This window comes from Barbus barbus (genome assembly GCF_936440315.1).
Source record: "Barbus barbus genome assembly, chromosome: 39".
In the NCBI taxonomy this organism is placed as follows: Eukaryota; Metazoa; Chordata; class Actinopteri; order Cypriniformes; family Cyprinidae; genus Barbus; species Barbus barbus.
The window spans coordinates 16177192-16203605 of record NC_136717.1 but is presented as its reverse complement, the minus strand read 5'-3'; the positions used below and the strand labels follow the sequence as shown (position 1 = coordinate 16203605).

The following is a 26414-nucleotide window of genomic DNA, read 5'->3' as shown; positions in this document are numbered from 1 at the left end:
AAATAGTCAACATTTTGTAGATACATAGTTAGGCATCAAATTCCTCAAGTTTTTAAACTTTATGCAAATAAGCAATGATGTAATGTGGCTAACAGCCAATGGGAGTACAGACAGTAAAGCTTACTTGATACCCCACCTGGTGCAGTTGGATAGAAAAGTCTACTAGCAACTATTTCACAACACTTAAGAACATCTGATGCGAATTGTACACAAAAATGGCGAGTAATGGCTGAAATCATTAGTTATAATCTAGGGTGAGTTTCAAAAGCAACTATGGTCGCAAGTTCAGTCGTTACCAATAGAGTTCAATTAAACTTAATACCATATGCTACGATCACACTATCAGTTTTTGGGATTGACAACCACATTTTCTTTAAAGGTGTGAGTCTTGAAATGTCCCGTTCACACAGCAGCTTACAGTTGTGTTTAGAATACTGTCTGTATGAATGTGCAACTGGAGTCAAACCCGTATTCCTTACCAGTAACCAAAGCAACAGTGACCAAAGTAAAATCAAAGACGGCGACGTCCATAAAACTGAAAGTCTTATCACTTTCTGACACGACAAGATTCCAATCGAGCCGCGAGTTCTTTCGTCAAATCTTCATTAACCAACAGCAGCCTTTAAATTTGTGTGGAGAGCGGAGCATTTGAATAGCGCACAGTACACAAAACTGACGGTATCTAAAACTTTCAGATGACAAGCAGTTCATTTCTCTGTCACTGTAAGTTACCGAAAACACGTAACACACGGTAGATGCACGTTTGTGCAGCAGAGCAGCTCTCTCGCGCTGTATGACATACAGACAACTTGTTGTCCAGTACTGTTCCGTTCACACAGTGCGTGTGTTCCAAGAATGCAGGTGTGAGTTCGGTTACAGAATGCGATTGTCACGCCCATAAATAACCGTACTGTGTGTGAACATAACCGTATTAAGGACTCAAATACAGGACTGACAACCGTATTCTGATGCTGTGTTAATGTGGCCATATTTAGCTAATAATGCACCCCTGTTTGACTGAGTACAGGAACTAAATTCTAAAACAGAACTGAAAAGTTTAGACATTCTGAAATTGTTTTTCATGCAGGTGTAGTATTTTTTTATTTATTTTTGTTTTTTAGAATCTATTTTAGATAAACCCCCTAAGCAGCACACAAAACACTGGAAGTTCTCAAAAAGTCCTAAAAATATCACTAGGACAGTCTCTTTCTTTCTAAATGGCAGAATATGGTGCAGTGAGGACCAGCCATGCTGATCACATTCTCTCTCTCTTCCAGTGTAAAATCTAAACCGTGCTTTCTCATTCAGTAAGGAAAGGGGTATTGGTTAGGAATTCACAGTTCAGAGACTGGCTGACTGACACGTATGGGTCAGAGGTCAAGCTGTTGGAAAAGCACCTGTCTTGTGAGGCCATTTGTAAAGGCTTCTGGAAAAACGACATTTAGTCAGCGTGTCAGGGTGACGGCCTGGACTGTTTACACCGCAGCTGCACTGTGCTCTCGATAACCACAAAACAAACCGACAGCTGCACTTGACAGCACATTGGTCTTTCTGTTTGCACATGTCACATGAGGCTTTTCTCCATATCTGTTTGTTATGTTTATCTAGATGTATTGCTCTGTATTTTCGCATTTGTTCACAATTATACAACGTATTTGACTTCACGGTTATCACTTCAGTAATATGCCATGAAAATCTAACTTCCATTGGACTCCATTGTGTAGCTGTTATGAAAATAACCAATAGATGGCCATTATAGGCAACATTGTGACTATTGTAGTGATTTTGATTTGCTTTTTATTTGCCCGCTAAAATTAGGTTTCCGTTTATTTCTGTGGATCAAATCAAACTATCCTTTTCAATGAATATGTTCTATAAATTCAGTGATTCATCGATTATAAATGCAGTAATTTATTTTCATCATCTCTCAAAAATACTTGCTGAAGTCTCTTTTTTGCATTTAAAATTAGTAAAAAATATGTAAAGACATTTTACTGTTTATTACTATATATTGACATATTGGCACTATTATTCAGAATTATTCAAATAATGTTCTTCCACTTTTCCATTCTGAAATACTTTAACAATACATTTTATATTATTGCATTTTATTGCATTGCTGTCAGATCTTACAATTTTTTTACTAACTGCTATTGGGTTGAAATGATGATTTATCTAATTGAAAGCTGAAAAATATTGTCCAGCTCTACTTCTACTGCAGCAGCATCCCAGTAACAATCTCCACAAACCATTTTTGAGCCTGTTCTACTTTCTATCCCAGGGCTCTTTCTGTTGAGGTGTTTTCTAATATGTAGACCAGGGTCAGACCACCTCATCTCAAAGCCTCACCTCACTTTAGAACAGAGCAGCTGATGAAAGAGCAGCCCGTCTGCAAAATGTCCTCATTAACAGGAAAATCGGACCTGTCAAGCATGCAGGAGGGAATGTCCTGAAAGCCTGATATGCTCTTTTGCACGGAAAGCACAGGCATTTGTTACTGTGGTGACAAGTATGTGTGTTCTGTTTGATGGAGAGGATCGTCTTGGGCATCTCGCCTGCTCTCTCTCTTTCTCAGCCACTAACTAATGTGTTGCTGAGAATGCGCTGACAGAAGCAGCCCTTAATGGCTTTAATATTGTACATACTGGAAATTGGAGGAAATGAATTGTGCTGATTCAAGTTTTTTTTCACCATCTCCCTTCGTACCATCTCCCATTCTCCCTGCATCCTTCGCCGCATGAATCATAAATTACCTTAATAGCCTTTGTATGCACTGCTGTATACTGTACACACAGAAACAGTCTAATTAAAACTTAATGGCACTCAGAAAACACACACACAGGTGCAGGTTCTATGTGTGAAGTTCCTGCTCTTTATTATCTTCTAATGGGGGAGAGGAGAGAAAAGGAGGTGGTCTTAAAAGCCACGGAGAGTTAATCAGATTAGCAACTCGCCATCGTTTCCCTAAATGCTTTTAAATGTGTGTGAAATGAAGTGTGGCGAATGCCATAGTTGGCACACCAATCAAACAAACAAACATACAGAAGCACACAAATAGACAGCTGCCCTCTTTATGTAGGCTTAAGACCCCATAAAATTGCTTGCCGAGTACTATATATATATGTATATGTGTGTGTGTGTATATATATATATATATATATATATATATATATAGTAAATATATATATATATATATAGTAAATATAATAAAAAAGGAGGTCCTTCTCAAAAAATTAGCATATTGTGATAAAGTTCATTATTTTCTGTAATGTACTGATAAACATTAGACTTTCATATATTTTAGATTCATTACAACACAACTGAAGTAGTTCAAGCCTTTTATTGTTTTAATATTGATGATTTTGGCATACAGCTCATGAAAACCCAAAATTCCTATCTCAAAAAATTAGCATATCATGAAAAGGTTCTCTAAACGAGCTATTAACCTAATCATCTGAATCAACTAATTAACTCTAAACACCTGCAAAAGATTCCTGAGGCTTTTAAAAACTCCCAGCCTGGTTCATTACTCAAAACCGCAATCATGGGTAAGACTGCCGACCTGACTGCTGTCCAGAAGGCCATCATTGACACCCTCAAGCAAGAGGGTAAGACACAGAAAGACATTTCTGAACGAATAGGCTGTTCCCAGAGTGCTGTATCAAGGCACCTCAGTGGGAAGTCTGTGGGAAGGAAAAAGTGTGGCAGAAAACGCAGCACAACGAGAAGAGGTGACCGGACCCTGAGGAAGATTGTGGAGAAGGACCGATTCCAGACCTTGGGGGACCTGCGGAAGCAGTGGACTGAGTCTGGAATAGAAACATCCAGAGCCACCGTGTACAGGCGTGTGCAGGAAATGGGCTACAGGTGCCGCATTCCCCAGGTCAAGCCACTTTTGAACAGAGAAGCAGCACTGGACTGTTGCTCAGTGGTCCAAAGTACTTTTTTCGGATGAAAGCAAATTTTGCATGTCATTCGGAAATCAAGGTGCCAGAGTCTGGAGGAAGACTGGGGAGAGGGAAATGCCAAAATGCCTGAAGTCCAGTGTCAAGTACCCACAGTCAGTGATGGTCTGGGGTGCCATGTCAGCTGCTGGTGTTGGTCCACTGTGTTTTATCAAGGGCAGGGTCAATGCAGCTAGCTATCAGGAGATTTTGGAGCACTTCATGCTTCCATCTGCTGAAAAGCTTTATGGAGATGAAGATTTCATTTTTCAGCACGACCTGGCACCTGCTCACAGTGCCAAAACCACTGGTAAATGGTTTACTGACCATGGTATTACTGTGCTCAATTGGCCTGCCAACTCTCCTGACCTGAACCCCATAGAGAATCTGTGGGATATTGTGAAGAGAAAGTTGAGACGCAAGACCCAACACTCTGGATGAGCTTAAGGCCGCTATCGAAGCATCCTGGGCCTCCATAACACCTCAGCAGTGCCACAGGCTGATTGCCTCCATGCCACGCCGCATTGAAGCAGTCATTTCTGCAAAAGGATTCCCGACCAAGTATCGAGTGCATAACTGAACATAATTATTTGAAGGTTGACTTTTTTTGTATTAAAAACACTTTTCTTTTATTGGTCGGATGAAATATGCTAATTTTTTGAGATAGGAATTTTGGGTTTTCATGAGCTGTATGCCAAAATCATCAATATTAAAACAATAAAAGGCTTCAACAACTACAGTTGTGTTGTAATGAATCTAAAATATATGAAAGTCTAATGTTTACAAAAAGGTCATTCAAAATATTAATAATCACTTTTATTATATTATTATGTAAGAGTTGGATATTCTTTAAAAAATTGTTTGTGTTCCATGGAAGAAAGTGTGTTAATGCTGATAAAATTAAATTTTTAGCATACTATCTATTTAAACAGGTCAGTTTGGATTTTCTTTCAATCTTTTGTGCTGTTTCATGTCAAACGAGGTGCTGTATATGAGACTGTCCTGTTTTGAGCTCTAATGAGCAGACAGCCCAGGTCTGGTGGATTAACGCCCTGGCACAGGAAGGGTTACTGGGACACTGTACTGTCAGGACTGTTATAAATGGCTGTGTTTTTTTTAGTGTCAGAGATGAATGGGGGTTAATGGAACTGCCCTCTCTCTGTCCTGCAGGTGCACTTGTGCTCACATTCACACTTTTTGGCAAGCTTTTCAGCGTCTTATGGGTTGAATCTGTATTTTTCTACTGGCTGAATATGCTGTGAACACTTGAATTTTCATGTTAGTGTTAATCTTCAGCATTAGAGCTCAGCATTTTAGAGGTGTAAGGGCAACACCATTATTTCCAAGTACTTAGAAAATCTTTTTCACCAAGAAGGTTTAGTAGAAGACAGCAGATCTCTGAGATGTTTGAACGTGTGTTTCTGTCTTTCATTTAGCGCTCCATTTCCAGCCAGTGGACTGATCGTCTGTTTGGTTTCCATTACATTTCCGTTCTAATCTTCAAGAAATGGAGTAAAGTCTTGCTGAAGATGTTTAAAACAGCATGCACTGTAAAATTGGCCTTAGACTGTATAGTTGGCCTAACAACTTCTACTAGACTTAGACTTTCTGAAGTAATTTTGAGCTGTGTTGCTGTTCATAAGGTGTTGCTGAGTGGTTTTAGCATCTTGCTAGATTTTCTGGATGGTTACTAGGGTCTTGCTAGGTGGTTACTAGGTGTTTATTACTGTCTTAAGTCAAAAGACCCCACCTTCAAATCAGTACATTGAAAGAATTGGCTGTAGAAACATTTTTCATTCAGAGATTGCTTGCAAATTTCACAATTAATTACAAAGAAACAGAAAGTAAGAATTAAATATTGTTTTCTTGTAAACATACTCCAATACTATTTGTTTTATTTATAACTTCAAATCATTTTTACAATATAGATATGACACTGGTATCTCCTTTATTGCAAAATTGTGTGATATATTATTATATATATATTTATCATATATATATTTTTATTTATTTTATCATCAAACACTGAAAAAGAAAATGACTGAAACTATTTTCATTCAGAAATTACTATTAAATTTCCCAAATAATTTCAAAGAAATGTACATTGAATTAAAAGTGAAATTTTGAAAGACTGACCTAGAATTATCTCGTAAAACCCTAATAATCTTTGTTTTATAAAAGAAAAATATATATATATTGTAGATATGACTCTGGAACCTCCTTTAATGTGAAATTTGTGCCTATTTTTATCATCTACAACACTGAATAAAATGGGTTTTGAAACAATTTTCACATTTAGAAATGGCTAGTCAATTTCAGAAATACATAAAATGTCAAATAAAAGCAAATAACATTGAATTGGCATGAAATTTTAAAGTAGAAAGATTTTTTTTGTCAAATTTACTCCAATTATTCAATATCCGAAAACTCCAGTAATTTAGAGTTTAGTTAAATTATTTACAGTGCAGGTCCAGTCCGATCATTTAGATAAGTAATTTTCTATAAAAAGCCACATGAACAAATCCTAAGTGACAAATTATGCACCATATAACCTTGTTTCAGTAGATTATTTTTGCAGTATTGAAATCACAGCCATGGAACATCTCCATGGTTCTCCAGAAGTTTAATATCTCCAGAAGTTCATAACCTGAAGTCCGTATGATGTCTGGCATGGCTTTAAAATTTACATGTGCTCCGTCATGAAAAGACTAAAATTGCCCGTTTCTGCCAATGTTTGCTCTACAGAGCACCTTTACAGCGAGAGGTTGTGTGAAATGGGCTCTTCGGCTCGTTTCAAGTGCAGCCAGAAGTCTCTGAGCACCTGGAGGAGTGTGCCAGCTTGATAGGGGAGTGCTGGCTAAGGCCTTTTCTGTGTGTCTGAGTAATGCAGCATGAGAGAGAGATTCGGAGGAGTCGTCTGCTCTGATGGGGTCAAAACACATTCAGCTCTTATCACCCCTGTTACAAATGTGCCTCTGCTGCAGAAATAGAAGTTGTAAGCCCTTTGTGTGGTTGGGTGTGTGTATGCATACTCATATGTAAGTGGTCTCCTTGAACTATATGTCTAATTTTTAATGCATGTTATTCCATTCCATTGGTCAACAGCATGTTTGGGCCAAAGGGGTCATGGAAAAATGGTTTGACGTTCTCAAGTTTTGTGAATGCATAGCATCACAATAAGGAACAATAAGGCCAGTGTGAGAGAGTTTCAGCTCTGTAGACAGAACTTTCAGTTTGTTGCATTGTTTTATTTATAAATTATTTATGTTGTTAATTGTATATGTGTGTTCTTTTATGGAAATTAACATACTTAAAATATTTTGACAAAAATAATTATTTTACTAATAATATTTTGTAGTACAAAAAATATATAATTTTTATTTTTTAATATCTTTAATTTATTTTATTCTGCAAACACCAATGTGACATTGTTAACAGGTTTTTACTTTACTTTCAGAATTATATTTTTATAATTTCCTTTTATCAAATTATCATTTAAGGTGTTGAAATGGATTGAATATAATAAATTAAAATGTGTTAGACCTTATGCAATTATTTCAGGTAAAATTGTTTTATAATTTATATTGCTCTTACAGATTTGTAGCTGTAAAATGTAGTTATTTTTCCAAATTAATATTCTAAATTACATTGCACATTGTATTGCTGTTGTTTTTTTTAAAGAAAGTGGTTAATGAAAATGATAAGTATATTTTTGACATTTAATATAATATTTTGCTAAAAAATCAAGTTTATATATATATATATATATATATATATATATACCATTTTATTACATAAGTTGCTTAAATTAAATATAACTGTATATATTTAATTATTTTAAGCAACAGTATATTTTATAATAAGTTCAGCAACACTTTCACCTTAAATGGCACCCTCTGAAATAACAGCAACTCTTTTATTCTTTCTCTCTGTGTTTCTTTCTCTGCAGGCAGTACTATGAGATGCTGTATAATACAGCCGACGAGCTGCTAAACCTGGTGGTTGATCAAGGGGTGCGTTACACAGAGCTGGAGTACATCAATGCTTTGAGTCTTCTCCATCGCAGCCAGACAGGCGTGGGAGACCTGACCGTGCAGAACATGCGGCTGCAGCGCCTCAAAGAGATCATATGCGAGCAGGCTGCCATTAAACAGGCTACCAAGGATAAGAAGATCACTACAGTCTAGACACGCACATTTAAACTACATCTATTAACGCTCTGAAAAGATCCACGTTACTGCCAATCGTTACTGTCACAAGCTTTGAGTCAAGTCACACTTTCAAGCAAACCTTAAAGTGGTTTCACTTCATTTCCTTGCTTTCCGATATTTGTAAGATACATTTCTGACCAGGGCTTTGCACACACAGACATGTTCTAATAAATGAATCCATTATGACATCACTATTATCCCTGGTTGTTTAAACAGGTGAAGAATTGAGTTTCTAAGCCTTGATGTTGATATATTCCAATATCTGCCCTTCGACTGTGTCTGCTTTGAATCTGAACCTCTTATTCCTTGTTCAAACAGACACAGAACCCAACAGATCACTCATGCTCTGTTCTAGGCTATTTTTAGTTCATTAATTATGAAGAATAGAGCAAGAGAGAAAGCCATCGATACAGAACACAGGCGTTAAGCAGGAAGCCACCCGAGCAATCCATCAAAATGACTCAACCACTCGAATCAATAATTGCCCACAGGCAGGAACACAGCGACGATCTTTCATATTCTTAGCACATTAAGCGTTGTGTGTGAATGTTGAAGATGTGTTGGAGCAGTGGTTAGACATTACAAATGTCATGTCTGCCTTACTTCTAATGTTTCTAGTAAGAGGAGCTTATTAAATGGATAAAGGCAAAGATAGAGGTGTGGATTTGTGTGTTTAAGTCATTATCAGGGTCCTCAATGTTATTCAAATGAAGCGACTGGCTCAAGCACTCCTGTTAGCATTATACAGTGCAACTATAATTCATTTAGATATTACTGTAACACAATCTGATGTTGTTTGCACAAAGTATGTCAGAGCAACACTATTTCATGCTTTTGTTTTTGTGTATTTTAGTATGTATTTTGTGTGTAGCTTTTAATGTACATGCTTGTAAATTTCAATTGATTACTTAAAAGTCATGAGGAGCCTCTGAACCTACTGGATTAAAAGTGAATTTTGCCAATGGTAATGTCAAAATAAAAATAAATAAATGAATATAACAGCAACAAGCTTTGGGACATGTTTGTACTGTCAATGCATTTGACAGGCTTGCCTGAAGAGATTATCTGTATTGTATTTAACTTTCATATTCACTATGTTGCACTTGATGAATGTGCTGTTAACAATACAGGGAGAACGCGTCTGTATTAACGCTTTTTTTAAGAACTTGATCACTTTGGCTTAGCTTAGCTGCTAACAGTAACTGAATCATAGCGTTTCGACTCAATTCAATGTGCTTTATTGGCATGACTATTGTTAGAATGTATCATGCGCGTGCACAACGCTTGCGCTACTTTAGTTTACGTTTGGTTACCAGGCAACCGATGCGCGTGCAACTCGAGGTTATTTTAGCTTCTCACAGAAAGTCCTTTTTTACTAGCGACTAGTTAGGGGGGGGGAAGTTGTTTTTGTAGTTAATGGTGTCAAATAATCAATCTTTGGCGTTTGTGTTAAGCTGGACCTTTCTCCAGTAATAAGCGCTGCTCTCTGGAGACTGGAGACCATAGAGACAGCAGCAGAAGAGAGATGACACAGTCAATACACACAACAACAATGGAGGTAACAGCCCTCAAACATGACTGTTTACTCATAATATGATATAGCTTTCTTAGACACTTCACTCAGTGTAGTCAATATTTCAATCGTTGTGGTTTCCGTACTTTATTTTGTTGTATGAAATGAAGAATGATGGTGAATTAACGGAGGACGAGGTGTTTAAATGCCTATCCGTCCTGGGACAGTCAGCTACCGGACTCCAGCACACTTACCTATGCCTCTCTGTGCCAGTGAGTGATCCACACACACATTTCTATTTGTTTTTGTGTTACTGTGGGATTTCTATAGACTTGTATTGTTTTTATATTGATTTAATGTTTTCTATCCATTAAACAAAGCCCTCACACAAAGCGTTATGCGTTTTACATATTCATTAACCCATTTGACCAAAATTTCCTTTTGAGTTTAAATAGTGTAAAAGAATGCTGTATTTTACACACTTATCAGGTGTAAATGAAAGACCAGTCTGTCTTGATTTACTGTGTATATTTTGGCTTTTGTAAACAGTCACATGACCATATTTGTCACTGGACGTATACAGTAATAACCAAAGATCAAAAAGTTCACCCAAAAAAAAAAATCTGCTGTAAATTTACATCCAAGATTTAGATGAGTTTGTTTAGACTTGGAGAAATTTAGCATTACATCAATTGCTTGCTAACCAGTGGATCCTCTGCAGTGAATGGGTGCCGTCAGAATGAGAGTCCAAACAGCTGATAATAATAGATTTGTTTATTACAAACAGGCAGCCTTTCACTTCACAAAGACGTTAATTAATGGACTGGAGTTGTGTGGATTGTTTTGATGTTTTTATCAGCTGTTTGGATTCTCATTCTGATGGCACCCATTCACTGCAGAGGATCCATTGGTGAGCAAGTGATGTAATACTATTGTTACATTTGTTATAACATTAGAGCAACATTTTGAATAGTAGCTGAAATCAAATGATAAAATTACAGATTGCATTTATTTTTTATCATTCCTCTTTTCCCCTCAAATGCCTGATAGTAAAAAATATTAATTTATGTTATTGATTTTTCTTAACAGAGAAGTTTTTGGTAGTTTGGTGGTTATTTAGTATGTTTATTAAGCTGATTTCTGTCGGCTGGTCCCCACAATGTGAGTGGTTTTACTGGCCTTGTGAGAGCATTTGCTCTCCACAGTGTGATCCACAAACACATACACATTACATCACTATGCAACAATTTATATTTTCCATATAAAATTTCCCAGGCTTACACGACAGAGCTCCAGGGTAGAATATTAATATATTTTTCCGGAACCGCTGATATTGTTTAGTTGCATGACTTCACTGGAGAGAGAGAGAGAGAGACAGAAGTGGCCTCCAAATTAGTTTACATCCTTTTTCTAAAGCGTCATACTCTCCTCTAGTTTCAGGGTTTTACCGGATGACATTTTATTGGCACCTTAACTGAATTTCTGATTGTGTTTGGCCACAGGGGCGAGACTTGAAAAATGTCTCCATTTTATGCAATTACATCTATCTACAAAAGCTAGAGCTTCCCTACAATAAAATCAAAGGTAGGTTTACACCAGTTTAGTGTTTGTGTTACAAGAAAACTATATGGTGAAATGAAATTTACAGTCATGTTTCAGACCCTCTCATATTTGTCTTCCACTAATGTAGATATTTGCTCTAATATCCTCTTGTTGAAAATGTTTGCTGGATTTTTTTTCATCCGTGCCCTTCATGGTTTCTTGGTAGCGGGATAAATAATCTCAGCTGTGCGGATGCTTGTCATCCATCTTTCTCCTGCTCTTTCTGCCTAATGTTTTGTGACTGGTAGATCTATCCTGCGTGAGTCACATGCCACACCTCATCATATTGGATGCTTCCCACAACCAACTCACCGATTTCTTTGGATTCCAGCCGCCAAAAAATCTCAAGGTGATTCAATTCACTACAGAGGGGATAATGTGATGTTATGTGAGGTACAAATATGTTATGAATGAAAAATTGGGTCTCAGAGATGTTTTTCTGTTCATTTAAGCTAGATGTGTTTTACCTTTTTTAAAGTTAAAAACAAAAAATATATTCATTTTATTCAATTAATGAGCGTTATTGTAATTTAAAAGATTCAAAATTTTCTTTGCGGCATTTTTTCTTTTTGGGCGGTTTTTACTGATTTTTGTCTTTGACATACTGTTTTTTATTACCACAGGAGGTAAATTTCTCACACAACCAGATGTCAGAAATGAAGGATCTTTCTGCATATTCCTCCTTGACCAAACTGATTCTTGACTGTATCCTTCTGAAGATTGCAAAGCATGACACATCGTTCGCAGCTCATTTTACTTCATTATTGTATTTCCAAGTAAAACAGGCTATTCAAACTGAAAAAAAATGTTTACCTCAGAAGTCGGATGTCAGAGCTGGGAATTACATCACATCTGAGTTGACTGCATTCTTGTACAAATGTTGGAAAACTGAGATGGATGCCTCCATTGTTAGCAGTACCAGTTGATGATAACTTAAACTTAACTTAAACCCTAAATTTAGCAACTATCTTACTAACTATTAATACAATTAGGAGTTTATTGAGGCAAGTTATAGTTAATAGTTAGTTTGTCTTTGTTTTTAGGGTGACCTTTTAACATTCTGTCAAGGGTCTACAGATGAAAAATTGATTTTTTGGCTAATTCTGGCACATTTACATTTATGTTAATTAAGTGAAGTGAAGTGACATTCAGCCAAGTATGGTGACCCATACTCGGAATTCGTGCTCTGCATTTAACCCATCCAACGTGCACACACACAGCAGTGAACACACACACACCGTGAACACACACCCGGAGCAGTGGGCAGCCATTTATGCTGCGGCGCCCGGGGAGCAGTTGGGGGTTCGGTGCCTTGCTCAAGGGCACCTCAGTCGTGGTATTGAGGGTGGAGAGAGCGCTGGACATTCACTCCCCCCACCTACAATTCCTGCCGGCCGGAGACTCGAACCCGCAACCTTTGGATTACAAGTCCAGCTCTCTAACCATTAGGCCACGACTTCCCTGCATTGTGCACTTAATGTGCATTGCCCCTGTAAACAAATAAACTTAAACTTAAGTTAATATTGAGAATTGGTCCCCAAACTAAAGTGTTACCTACCGGCAAGACTTCCGAGTACAAGTGGAACGCACCATTGATTTTAGAAATCGATTGTAGCGGCAAAAGTGGGTGTCACATACCAAAATGGAGCATGCTGGTAGAAAAATAGGGATCAGTGACATCAACCAAACAGAAAATTACCAGAATTTTAATAGCTAAGGGTGTCTAATAAAAGTAACTTGGCTGATTCATGTGGACTTTAAACTATTGATTTGTTGAAACATTCAACAATGAACATAGAATGTATGAAACATTCTTTGACTGTGCCTTGCTGTTCAGATAATTCGTTTAGTGCCATCAGGGGGCTGGAAAAGTGCAAAAGGCTCTCACACCTCAGCCTGGCCCATAACAACATCTCCCGCATTAGGGGTCTGGACCATCTGCCTCTCAGAAAGCTCTACCTGGTACTAAACACAAACACACACTCACCATTTATAACAGCAACACCCATTTAACACAGCTAATTTATTCCTGATGATTAATAAGTGCAGAGAAGTATAAAATATGAACGTATTTCATGAAATATTTACTTGTTAAGAGCAGGTTTGCAGATTAATTAATGTGTGTTTTGAGGTGAGAAATTAACAGTGGTACGGCAGGACAGGTATTGAATATGTAACTATAAAATGTTCATTTCTGTTTGGGAAAATATGTCTCTTCGTGATGGGGCGATAAATAAATGTAATCATGCTTAATTTTAATTTGAAACTGGAATGTAGAAATGAGAGCTCTTTCCTGTCTTTCCTCAAAGTGTTTATGAGTCTGTTGGATTAATTAACGTCAGCCCGCAAAACCTGTTGACATATTTTTCTGCTCACCCATAGTATCTCCCCGTCACCTGTCATCCTCTTCCAGATTATGTTGTTGTTTCAACACTTTTAGAAAGGTTACCACACTTTCTATCTGTGATCGTGTGGGCAACACTACAGCCTCTTGTTTTGGTACCATTTTGATACCACTGACAGTTTTTCTTTTTTCCCAAACCATCCCCTAACTGTGTATTTTTCAGACCGTATGCATGATTAAGCTCCAGCCTTTTCAGAAAATATAACAAAGCCTGGTGTTGAAGCCCGCCATATGGCAGGCCAGCGTGCCACCAGACCTTTGCCACTCAGCTGAAGGATGTTTATGCTGTCCTTTATCAAAGAGATTCTTCATCGTCAGCAGCGCCGCGTCCTTTGGTGTCCACGTCCCACGAGGCCAAGCTGCTGGTGTGAGAGAGACTGGACCCTGTTCAAAAAAAAAAAAAAACACACTCCCACACGCTGAACCTGTCCCCCCCCCCCCCCCCCCCCCACCCCCCCCCCCCCCCCCCACCCCACCACCACCATTTTTCTGAGACCCTGAACAGCGTGCGCCTGTCAACCTGTTCCGCTCACACCCATCACACTTTGGTTCTGGGGCTTCCAGAGCCCCTCGTGGATGCCGTTCCCTGCTGTTCATGCGTCAGGCATGGGGTTATTATAAGGCCAAGGCTTTAGAAGCTGGAATCTTTTTGGCCCTCACATTAGGTTGTGGGTCAATTTGACCCGTTTCATTGCCAGAGTTCCCAAAAATACTGGTTAACCTGGGATGCATGTCTGCACAGTCTTGACACTCTGATGTGTTGTGGAATGTGCATACTGTTTTATTTTATTTTATTTTTTGTAATTTGTGGAAAAAAGTATTAATGTTAAAGAGTTGCTGTTTTTACCATATTTTTGTTTGTTTGTTTGCTGAATTTATTTGACTCCAATTAAGATCAAGATCCCGACCAGTGTTATTTTAGCATCACTGAGATATTGTTATAGTTTAAAAAAAAAAAGAATTGACTTGGTTTTTATTTTTGTATTTTCTGTTTTCATTTCATTTTAGTTTTAGTAATTTTTTTGTGTGCTTTTGTCATTTTTTTAAATGATTGTTTTTTAAATGTCTGTATAATTTTTATAAACTTTTATTGCAGTTTTAGTTTGCCTTTTGTTATAGTTTTAGTTTGTTGCATTTTATTTCAGGGTATTTCAAACATTTTTTAATGCTTTTTGTTTCCAGTTAACTATAATAACCCTGACCCCAACCATAACGATTGCACCCTGATTTTAGACCTAATTCAAGGGCTATGAAAGTGAGATGAGACGGGCGTAGGCTGTACGCAAAGCCTCTCGTTCATTGATATGCACTCGCTACATCTTACCAGATGTTCACCTGTCAGTCCATACCCATCAGCCTTGAATTACCTGAGCTCACCTGTCAATCACACAGCCACAGCCAGACAGAAATGGCACATGACCCTGCAGATCATGTGCAGAGCTTTTGACTTACTGTTCTTTACCTCATTGAAATGATAATTGTATATATGTGTTTTTTTAAGAGGGGGAATGTGATACAGAAGATTGAGAATCTCCAGACTCTACGCAACCTGCAGGATCTGGATTTGTCCTGTAACCGGATTCAAAGCCTCTCGGGTCTCCAGAACCTCTATCTCCTGGGAAACATCAACCTTGAGAGCAATCTGGTGAAGAAACTGTCAAATTCCTGTCATATTATATTATGCAAATGGCTCTAAAGTTATACCTCAGAGCATAACACACCAAAAGGAATTTAACCAAGTGAAAATGGTTAGAAACGTCTAAAATATAAGAAAAGCCTAAAATCTGCCAGAAATTAGTACTTTATATATAGCCTTAAAGTACTTCTATGAAATTGATCAACTGTGGTAAATACGTTACACAGATCTCCCTTTGACGGTTCTGCCCCAGTGGAAAGTTGTTGAAGTTCTGTGTATATGCGGCGTCAGGCTAGATATTTCACTTAACAAATAATTATCTTTTTCGTTCTTTATGTATCAGATCAGTGAGGTAAAGGAGGCTGCACATTTGCATGACCTGATATTGTTGAGAGAAATTAATCTCCTCAGAAACCCAGTGCAGGTGATAGCACCATAAACATCTCAGAACAACAATACTGGACCTAATGTCATCACCTTATACTTAATGCCAAATACTTTCTTGCAGGACCAGGATGACTATAGACTAGCTGTGATATTCCTCCTTCAGCACCTCATAATTCTGGATCAACACACTGTAACTGCAGAGGAGAAGGTGATTGTGTGATCTGGAGTAGAGGGAACGATTTCTTTACATATTTAGTTTCTAAAAAGTGAAGTGCTGTTTATGGCTTTGAGATGGAGGAAGCTCCATACAAAAGAAAACATTTTGAACAGCATTTTCTGCCTGGTTGAAGTGAAGTGCTCAATGTTCAAGGGCTGAACTGAATAGAAAAGAACTTGAAAGTAACTTGAAAGCTCTGAAAGTTTTCAGAAAATCAAGCACATATTTGAATGATTATGTCAGGGTTGAGTAGTGAGTCCCATTCCTGTCTTTCATTTTTCAGGTGTCTGCTGTGAACAAGTACGACCCTCCTCTGGAGGTGATCGCAGCGAGAGATCACATGACCCACTTGGTTTACCAGCTCATGCAACCTCAGGTTATTTTTGACAGGTACGACTTTTCAATCCACTTTCCTCTTCATTTTATGAGTCTGTCTAGTCCACAAAGGCCACTTCCCTCAAGCAGAAAGCCCTTCAAACCACTCACAGCGCTCAGGTCTGAACTAAAATGAATCTGGAGCTGTGTAGCGAGGCTGTTCAAGTCACCCAGTTCATTATAAACTACATGGTTGAACTCACAGGAAGTTCAATAGCACGGTTCACAACAACAGCATTAGCTAATATGCATTTTCGCATGTTATTCCACAAGTACTCTCCCCAGTCTGGATGCTCCCTACCCCATGTTGGTCCTCACTGGCCCGCAGGCCTGTGGGAAGAGGGAACTAGCCCATAAGCTGTGCCAGGAATTCAGCGACTATTTCGCTTATGGGTAAGTAGCAGTTTGGAGTGCATTATAAAAGTCACTAAAATATTATTAAATGTGCACTTTATTGGTAAAAAATGACAATATTTTGTTTTTCTGCAATATGTATTACAATATGAAAAAATACAGTAATTTCCTTAAAACTCTGTTGGGGTGTGCATGAAGCATAAAAATAATTTTAAAAAGCTTACTTTTTTCTGAGGACTCTTTTTGTGTGTGTGTGTGTGTGTGTGTGTGTGAGAACCATCCTTTTGGGGCTTAATGATTCAGAAAAACTTTTCGCTTGATTTGTCTTAGGCTGAATTTGCACTATTTTTGACCCATTCAGTATGACCACAAAAATAAATTATTATTAATATTATGATTAAATAAATATACTGAATAAAATATATTTAAAAAATATTTTGTAGTGTAAAATAACAAAATATTGTAAAATGGTTTCTAATGGTTTATAATCGTTTTATAGTACTATATATGTCTTAATTTTTTCATTAGCAAATGTTAAACCATCAAGCATTTACTATTTTGGCAGTTTGCCTGCAAATAATGTATATGCGCTGTTGTCACTCTGTTTTCAGAGTGAAACTCAGCATATTTATTTAACTAAACTGCAGCCTTTGCAATATGATAATCATACTAAGCCATATCTCAATATATATTTCAATAGTGCAGTCCTAGTTTCTTTAATTGATTTGTTTGTTTTAGTGCCTGCCACACCACCAGGGGGCCCTATTATGGGGAAGAGGATGGATCCGACTATCACTTTGTCACCGAGGAAGAATTTCAGAACTTGATTCAAATGGTAATTCTCTGTCCAGATTTTTATCATATTCGGATCTAGTTTGGCAGTATTTTACTCATAACCCTACATATTTAGATTTTTGTGTTACAGTTTTATGCCCATTCATCTGCAGAAACAGATTTCCCCGGGCCATATTGGTCAATAAAGCAATGACATGCCAAAAATGTGAAGAGGGGAAAGAATTCGCCCTAGATTCTCTTTTTCCCCAGGCCCCTCAGGTGCTTCTGAGAGAGCGCACACCTAGTCTGCACCGCCACTATCTCGTTTAGCTCTTAAGTGTTGCTATATAAGTCCAATGTTATTGATTGATAGAGGCTGAAAGGAAGCCTTTTGATGTGTGATTCTAACCGTATGCCTCCAGAGCAGAGACAGAGTCGAGTTTTACAGACTAACCTCCCCTACCTATATCACACCAACACAGATGTGTGTGTCAGCATTCTACAGACGTGAATGCTCCTTGGTGCTTTTCTCTGGCCCTGTGAAAGCAAATAGAGTAAAGGATTAGCGCACGTTTGGGATTTGTACTCATGTTTTAAAACCACCTTGACCAGAGATGTAAAAACATGTGTTTGAGAATTGCTTTGTGTGAGTAAAAGCTTGACAGGGAGCGACTTCGGCGTTGCAGCGGCTAAATTGACCCAGGTGCAGTTGAACACAGGGGTCGAAGGTTTGTCTGTGCGAAAAGAACGATGTTCCCTTGCAACCCAAAGGTCAAGAGTTCAGGTCATTCTGCAGTGAATCTGTGCCGAACATCCACGAGGCCGCCCATCCAGAAAATTAATTTGAGCTTTATGGCATCATGTTCCATTTACTGTGTTCTTCAGTTTTATTCTCATACTGTCAGGGTCAGTTCGTCCAGACGATGCAGTACGGAGGACATTGGTATGGCCTGTCGAGGGAAACTATTGAGCGTGTGGCTCGCGAAGGTCTTGCCTGCTGTGTGCATATGGAACTAGAGGTACAATATGGTATCGAGAAAACATGTTCCATCATGTTGAACAAGCACAAAACTGGGTCAAATGCCACAGCAGTTAATTATGCTGGACGTTTTTGTGTGTTGTTTCCAATGCAGGGAGTGTATAGTTTGAAGAACTCTTATTTTGAGCCCCGTTACGTCTTGCTGATCCCCACTGTTGTTGACAGTTATGTCTGCTTTCTGAAAGCAAGAGGATTCTACAGCAACGCTCAGATGGAAACAGCCGTGTCTCGTATTGATTTGTATGCCAAAGTCAACAGAGAATCACCTGGCTTCTTTGACAACATCATCCCTTGTGGTAACAAACTTTCATTAACCCATTAAGGTCAGTTACTGTCTATATATCTATAGGAGTATACTTTTTATTTTCTTTTGTGAATTGCAAGACAACTCTAAATGCTGGAATACACTACATGACTTTTAAGAAGACTGGCTCTGACTTTCAGCAACTAGTGTGAACTTGTTCAGACTGTAAATTGGGGGAAAATCGTGGCAAAAATTGTGTAGTGTATTCCAGCCTTAAGTGACAATGAAACAAATTTTTACCTGCCTGAACAGGACATTTTCAAAGATTTATTCAGTTTTTTTTTATGGAAACTCAATTGCTTCTTCAAATGCCTCCCTTCTATTGTGCTCATCAGATGATCGTGCTGAGGCCTACCAGACTTTAAAACAGTTAGTGAAGGAGTACCTGGGTCTAGAGGAGCATGGAGGAGGAGGTGACAGCAGCTCAGTCACACCTGACAACACCTCCACGAGTGAGCTTTCTCAGTCACACTTTGCCATGCACTAAGACCCAATGATTATTGCTTGACAAGCGCCATGTTCTTTTCATTGCTGATATTTCATAGCCGGAAAAGTTACAATTATTTATTTTCAAATTTAAAGTGTGTATTTTTTATTTCAGATTTGACAGATTTTTTATCTTTATTTATTTATTGTATTTATTTGTAGTTTTTACTAACATTTTGTTAGCATCTACAAAATAACAGACTTGAACTAAAGGCCACAAAACTCCCAATTTGATTTCATGGGGCCTTTACATGAAATCAGTTTGTCTGCGGGGCACTTTGACAGGATTATAAAGAATATAGTTGTAAATAGTTGTACTCGGTGTGTGGCTATGGCATTTCACTGCTGCAGCCACAGCAGACATCTGTTCACGATGGCTGAGTGCCCTAACGACAACTCTGTTGTAGACGCAACTGGCGAGTTACTGGCAGCCAACACGACAGAGGCCACTGACCTCATGGACTCCTACAGCAGAAACTACCAGAACAAAATCCAGGCCCAGATGACCCCTCAGCAGACCCCTGCAGTAAGTCAGAGTTATAGATTCTGTTATTTTTACACGAGTATTGGCTTGATATAATCCACAGAAGCTGTCTTGGCCAGGAATAGCAGATAGGAATTAAATGAACAGTCACAGTCATGCAAGCACAATATTTCTGTGAATACTACAGGAAATGGCTTCCAATCACAGACGCCAGCAGCTGATTCGAGAAGCTCTGAGCGGGAAGAGTCCTGGTGCTTATGCCGAGCTGTTTCAGAGGTAACATAACTTTGACTGATTAGCAGCTTTGATCACCCAAAGACTGTGACTGACAATGAGATAGAAGATCACTGTTCCACCCCCAAACATTGGCTTAGCGTCTGCAGAGGCATCTACCTTCTAAGCCACCATGCTAACTCAAACACAACCTCAAAAGTGAAGGATTTGTAATGTTTTTCATAAGCAGCAACTCTGCACACCACACAAATAGTAATTCAAAGAGAATTATTTTTCAAACTTTTCAGAAGTTTGGAGACAGTAAGCAAGGATGCATTAAGGTGCTCAAATGACATTAGACATTTATATTACAATTTATATTCCAAATAAATGGTGTTCTTTTTTGATCACTTTGAAGACTTGTTTAAAACACTTGAAATAGCTTGCTTGAATAATAAGTTGAAATGTTTTTTACTAAAGTTGAAATGTTTTTTACTAATGTTTCAGTTCTAGTGACAAATTTCAATGTTGTTGTTTTTTTGATAATTCAATACTGTATTTAGTCATTAATTTTTTGTTACTGTATTTAGTTTTACATAGCTACAGTTAAATGGCCTAGAGTTCTAACAAGCTATTGTGTTTTTGTATAAAATGGCCAAATTTTGTCTCCTCAGCAAAAAGCACTACCACAGGCTGGTGAGTGTGTGTTTATAGTGCTTTACTGATACTGTTTGTGTGTGTGTCACAGAAGTGCACTCACAGCTCCATCATCATTAGCCTCTCAGTCCCGGCCCCCACCCGGCCCCAATTCCTCCCCAATGCGTCCTGTTGGCCTCAGCGCTCCTGACCCCGATGAGGACAGCAGGTATGCCACACACACCTTGACATTTTCACCTCTGACCTCTGACCTCAGAGCGGCAAAACAATTAACCTTTCCCCAAAGCCCTCTCCTTGTGTACATCTTTCCCCGGGACATGTTTTATCTTGTAGCCTCTCCCTTTATGTTTATAACCCCCATCTCCATTTTACACACATCCAGGCTCAAATATCAAAGTTTTCATTCCCAGCCCAAAGTTAAAGCGTTCAGGTAGCTGACATGCCCCAGGCCATCTGGAAGATGTATGTGTTTGAGCACGTAAATGCAGATTTATGACTGTCGGTGCTTTTGCCTCTCCCGTGTATGAGCTCGGGGACTCTAAACAGGCGAGGAAATACAAGACTACTCCTGTGAAATATGCATGTCCCCAAGATATTTAAATACACTGTAATTTAGCTCATTAAGTGGAATCCTGAGAGACTTACAGAGTTGCCCGGCCTGTGCGGTGCACCACCGTTTGCTTATTAGCTAGGAAAAAAAAATTACAAAACTAATGTGCTAGTCCAAATTGTGTTAAACAGTGACTTTTTGTTTCTCATCCACCGGGGAAAAGCAATATGCATTTAGAGTTTGTTTCTTTGTAATCTAGTTATGAATTTCACTGTGCTCCTTATGAAATCAATTGAAAATGCAGGCAGTGGAATCATGGGATATCCGTGAAGAGAAAAATATCCGATGCCAATCAAAACTTATTAAAACCTCTTTTAATGGGTGTCTTGAGACATTTGTTTACTCAGCACTGATGTGTGTGTGTTTTAACAGAGTCCTATAGAGAATGAGTCATTTCCATATTTTTGTTGCTATTTGGATTTTCTTTTCGGCTGAATTGAGGATCGTGTTATAATAAGCACTTTGTTGGGATGTTAATTCAAATTTACAGTCAAATTAATTAGACTACTCTTCAAAAGTTTGGGTCAGTAATAATTTTTTTGAAAGAAAAAATAATAATTTTATTCAGCAAGGATTCGTTAAATTAATCAAAAGTTACGTTAAAGACAATGTTACAAAAGATTTCTGTTTTGAATAAATGCTGACCTTTTGATATTAGAATATCAAATGATTATTAGAGTGATTATTAGAAAAGCATATAAGACTGATTTTGAAGGATGTGACACTGAAGACTAAAATATTACATTTAAAATACAGTATCTCACAGAAGTGAGTACACCCCTCACATTTTTGTAAATATTTTATTATATCTTTTCATGTGACAACACTGAAGAAATGGCACTTTGCTACAATGTAAAGTAGTGAGTGTACAGCTTGTATAACAGTAAGTACCATTTGTAAGTCGCTTTGGATAAAAGCGTCTGCTAAATAACTAAATAAAAATAAAGAAAATAAATAAAAATAACAGTGTAAATTTGCTGTCCCCTCAAAATAACTCAACACACAGCCATTAATGTCTAAACCGCTGGCCACAAAAGTGAGTACACCCCTAAGTGAAAATGTCCAAATTGGGCCCAAAGTGTCAATATTTTGTGTGGCCACCATTATTTTCCAGCACTGCCTTAACCCTCTTGGGCATGGAGTTCTCCAGAGCTTCACAGGTTGCCAATGGAGTCCTCTTCCACTCCTCCATGACGACATCACAGAGCTGGTGGATGTTAGAGACTTTGCACTCCTCCACCTTCTATTTGAGGATGCCACACAGATGCTCAATAGGGTTTAGGTCTGGAGACATGCTTGGCCAGTCCATCACCTTTACCTTCAAGTGAGGAGGTGTGTTTGGGGTTGTTATCATGTTGGAATACTGCCCTGCGGATCATGCTCTGCTTCAGTATGTCACAGTACATGTTGGCATTCATGGTTCCCTCAATGAACTGTAGCTCCCCAGTGCCAGCAGCACTCATGCAGCCCCAGACCATGACACTCCCACCACCATGCTTGACTGTAGGCAAGACACACTTGTCTTTGTACTCCTTACCTGGTTGGACCATCTGAAACAAATAAGTTTATCTTGGTCTCATCAGACCACAGGACATAGTTCCAGTAATCCATGCCCTTAGTCTGCTTGTCCTCAGCAAACAGTTTGCAGGCTTTCTTGTGCATCATCTTTAGAAGAGGCTTCCTTCTGGGACGACAGCCATGCAGACCAATTTGATAACAGTGTGCGACGTATGGTCTGAGCACTGACAGGCTGACCCTCCACCCCTTCAACCTCTGCAGCAATGCAGGCAGCACTCATACGTCTATTTCCCAAACACAACCTCTGGATATGATGCTGAGCATGTGCACTCAACTTGTTTGGTCGACCATGGCGAGGTCTGTTCTGAGTGGAACCTGTCCTGTTAAACCGCTATATGGTCTTGGCCACCGTGCTGCAGCTCAGTTTCGGGGTCTTGGCAACTTCTTATAGCCTACGCCATCTTTATGTAGAGCAACAATTATTTTGTTCTTTGCCATGAGGTGCCATGTTGAACTTCCAGTGACCAGTATGAGAGAGTGAGAGCGATAACACCAAATTTAACACACCTGCTCCCCATTCACACCTGAGACCTTGTAACACTAACGAGCCACATGACACCAGGGAGAGAAAAGGGCTAATTGGGCCCAATTTGGACATTTTCACTTAGGGGTGTACTCACTTTTGTGGCCAGTGGTTTAGACATTAATGGCTGTGTGTTGAGTTATTTTGAGGGGACAGCAAATTTACACTGTTATAGTGTTACAAGCTGTACACTTACTACTTTACATTGTAGCAAAGTGTCATTTCTTCAGTGTTGTCACATGAAAAGATATATTAAAATATTTACAAAAATGTGAGGGGTCTACTCACTTCTGTGAGATACTGTATCTTCAAAAATAGAAAAGTTATTTTAAAATGTTATATTTCACAATAGTATGGTTTTACTGTATTTTTAATTAAATAAATGCAGCCTTGGTGAACATAAGAGGCTTCTTTCAAAAATATAAAAAATCCAAGCTGAAACTTTTGAACTATAGTGTAGATGATATGCTGACGAATTTACCAATTAAAAAATTGGAAATTACATCCATATTTACTGTAAAAAAATCTAATATAATTTGAGACATTACATTATTGTGGCAGGTAAATTAAGTATTAAATAGACACAAAGTGAAGTATATAAATATATTGTTTCTATTATGTCCATATCATTGATCATAATCCGATCACTGACAGCAAGCTGGTTTGATGTTGTAACTTTCTTTTTACTTTTCTTAATCTCTCTCTTTCTCCTCTTTTCCCTCAATCTGTCTCAGTTCTGAGGAATCTCGTGCCAGTTCTGGCCTGTCCATGAGGAGCTCAGCAGGGGCGCTCTCAGCGGCCCAGAGATCAGACACTGGGTCAGGCCCCAACATAGAGCCTTTGGATATGTCTATGTTGGGGCAGGACCAGGACTCTCTTAGAGGTGATGAACAATTTCCTCTCTGTGTTCATACGTTGCACACTTTAGCATCTAGTTTGTACATACATTTAGAATTTAGAAGCTGCCCATACATAAATATTGTACATATCTATTCAGAAATTTGTTTGAATACCTAGGCCTACTCATGAGATCATGTTCGATTCTAGTTTATGTGAATAATGTATATCTGTTTGATGTTTCGCAGGTCACATGGACTCTGGTCTGACCCCTGATGCTCCTTGTTCGGTCTCTGAGAGGGTCTCCCCAACACTCCCCTCCTCCCCGGGCCGTCCAGGTGCCAATGTTAAACCAGTCCTGCCGCCCATCCCATCTGGAAGGAAGACCAATGATTCTGTCTCAAAGCAGTAACTAACAGGACAAAGAGCTAGAGAGGGATAGTGAGATATTAGCACATCATGTGAGTGTTAGCAGCAAAAAAAGGTTTTGAACTAAGTTTAATTAACCCCTTTAGCTTCAAGCCAGCCATTCAATAAATGACTATGAAGGCAACAGCTGTGCTCAGTGCTGTGAGGCAAAAGCGTCAGGCCAGGTCATTGGAAAATATGGAGATTCCCATCTCTCATCTGTGTCCTCCAGTGTGAATGATCTGAGAGGTTGAAGGCTTATCCGTCATCAGCAGATCTAAGCTCTGGAAATGGCCCGAAGCTCTTAAATCCCTGGACACCAGAAGTGAGGCAAGAAGGTGTGTAATGGAGGTCACACTTTACATTACAATGTTCATGTTACAGAATAATTACTTTGAGATAACGTTAAAGTTTGGGGTCGAAAAAGTTTTTACAAAAATAATAATAGTAGTAAGAAAAATCCAAATCAGCAGATTTCTGAAGGATCATGTGACACTGAAGACTGCAGCTTTGCCAACACAGGAATAAATTACAGTTTGGTTGGTATTTTATTTGGTACTATTTCAGTATCATTTTAAAAATCTTACCCTAAACTTTAGAATTTATTGCAAGTGAAACGAATTTATTGCAACGGAAACAAGTCGCAACACAAGAGCAACAAGTCGCAACACAACAGAAACAAGCCACAACATAACTAAATTAGCACAACACAGCAGAAACAAGTCGCAACACAACAGAAACAAGCCACAACATAACTAAATTAGCACAACACAACAGAAACAAGTCGCAACACAACAGAAACAAGCCACAACATAACTAAATTAGCACAACACAACAGAAACAAGTCGCAACACAACAGAAACAAGCCACAACATAACTAAATTAGCACAACACAGCAGAAACAAGTCGCAACACAACAGAAACAAGCCACAACATAACTAAATTAGCACAACACAGCAGAAACAAGTCGCAACACAACAGAAACAAGCCACAACATAACTAAATTAGCACAACACAACAGAAACAAGTCGCAACACAACAGAAACAAGCCACAACACAACAAAATTAGCACAACACAACAGAATTAGCACAAAACAATTAAATTAGTCCAATGTATTTTGTTGTGGTGATTTCGTTCTGTTGTGGAGATTTTGTTGTGTTGTGCACTGTACTGGGCCCCAATAGATTATAGAACATGTTAGCATAAATAATCAGAATTATGTTAACATAATATAGCCCATATGTAACATGAACTTGTAATCTATGGCCCGGTTTCACAGACAGGGTTTAGACTAAGCCAGGATTAAGCCATGGTTCAATTAGGACATTTAAGTAATTTTTATAAACATGCCTTAGAAAAAAACATTACTGGTGTGCATCTTAAGACAAAACAAAGGCACTGGCATGTTTTAAGATCAGTCAGTGAGAGTTTCTTTTAGTTGAAACAGCTCAGATTTACATTTTAGTCTAGGACTAGGCTTAAGCCTTGTCTGTGAAACCGGGGGTATGTGTAACTCAATGATCTTCTGTGGCTCATTCCTGACCACAAATGAGCAGCTGAAGCGATTGGAGAGAGTCTCCTTGTAATAAATGTAATTTATGGCTCAATCTGACACACAAACTGAGTAAATAGATTGAGACAGCTATTTGGGTATCTCATGACACAAGTTGCATTTCATTTCCGCTTTCATTTGTCATCAGCGTGAAGTGAGCCTGTGTGTGTATCTGTACAGTAAGTACACACACACCTGGCCGTCCATCAGCGTCAGTCCCTCTAACCGGCAGATGTTGCAATGATCTCATAATTCAGAGGCGGTTTCAGACAAGACGGTTGTGCGAACCCTCCGGCATAACCTAC

General features: G+C 38.6%; 2 protein-coding genes across 3 annotated transcripts in view; both read left to right on the top strand.

Annotated features, from left to right (window-relative positions):
* LOC306858769 (exocyst complex component 4-like) overlaps positions 1-9127 on the top strand; it is a 130085-nt gene extending 120958 nt beyond the window's left edge. The window contains exon 18 of one of the 2 annotated variants that reach the window (XM_079399483.1): positions 7894-9127. In XM_079399483.1, the coding sequence (XP_079255609.1) occupies positions 7894-8131 (238 nt within the window). In that variant the 3' untranslated portion in view covers positions 8132-9127. The remainder of the gene's footprint in view (positions 1-7893) is intronic. The other variant, XM_079399484.1, reaches the window with a different exon arrangement.
* Positions 9128-9477: 350 nt separating this feature from the next.
* Positions 9478-24699, top strand: lrguk (leucine-rich repeats and guanylate kinase domain containing). Its single transcript, XM_079398935.1, has 20 exons — positions 9478-9713; positions 9839-9940; positions 11171-11252; positions 11519-11619; positions 11894-11975; positions 13108-13232; positions 15176-15319; positions 15654-15734; positions 15819-15905; positions 16198-16304; positions 16563-16682; positions 17382-17478; positions 18323-18436; positions 18551-18752; positions 19096-19212; positions 19654-19772; positions 19918-20006; positions 20692-20808; positions 24046-24194; positions 24397-24699. The coding sequence occupies exons 1-20, from the start codon at positions 9681-9683 to the stop codon at positions 24558-24560; spliced, it is 2232 nt and encodes a 743-aa protein (XP_079255061.1). The 5' UTR covers positions 9478-9680; the 3' UTR covers positions 24561-24699.
* Positions 24700-26414: the final 1715 nt, after the last annotated feature.

Excerpts from the sequence above, each read along its gene's own strand:
- lrguk (XM_079398935.1), top strand. The coding sequence starts at position 9,681 with ATGACACAGTCAATACACACAACAACAATGGAG. Across the intron at positions 9,941-11,170 it reads ACCTATGCCTCTCTGTGCCA|GGGCGAGACTTGAAAAATGT; the intron begins GTGAGTGATCCA and ends GTTTGGCCACAG. Across the intron at positions 18,753-19,095 it reads TGACAACATCATCCCTTGTG|ATGATCGTGCTGAGGCCTAC; the intron begins GTAACAAACTTT and ends TGTGCTCATCAG.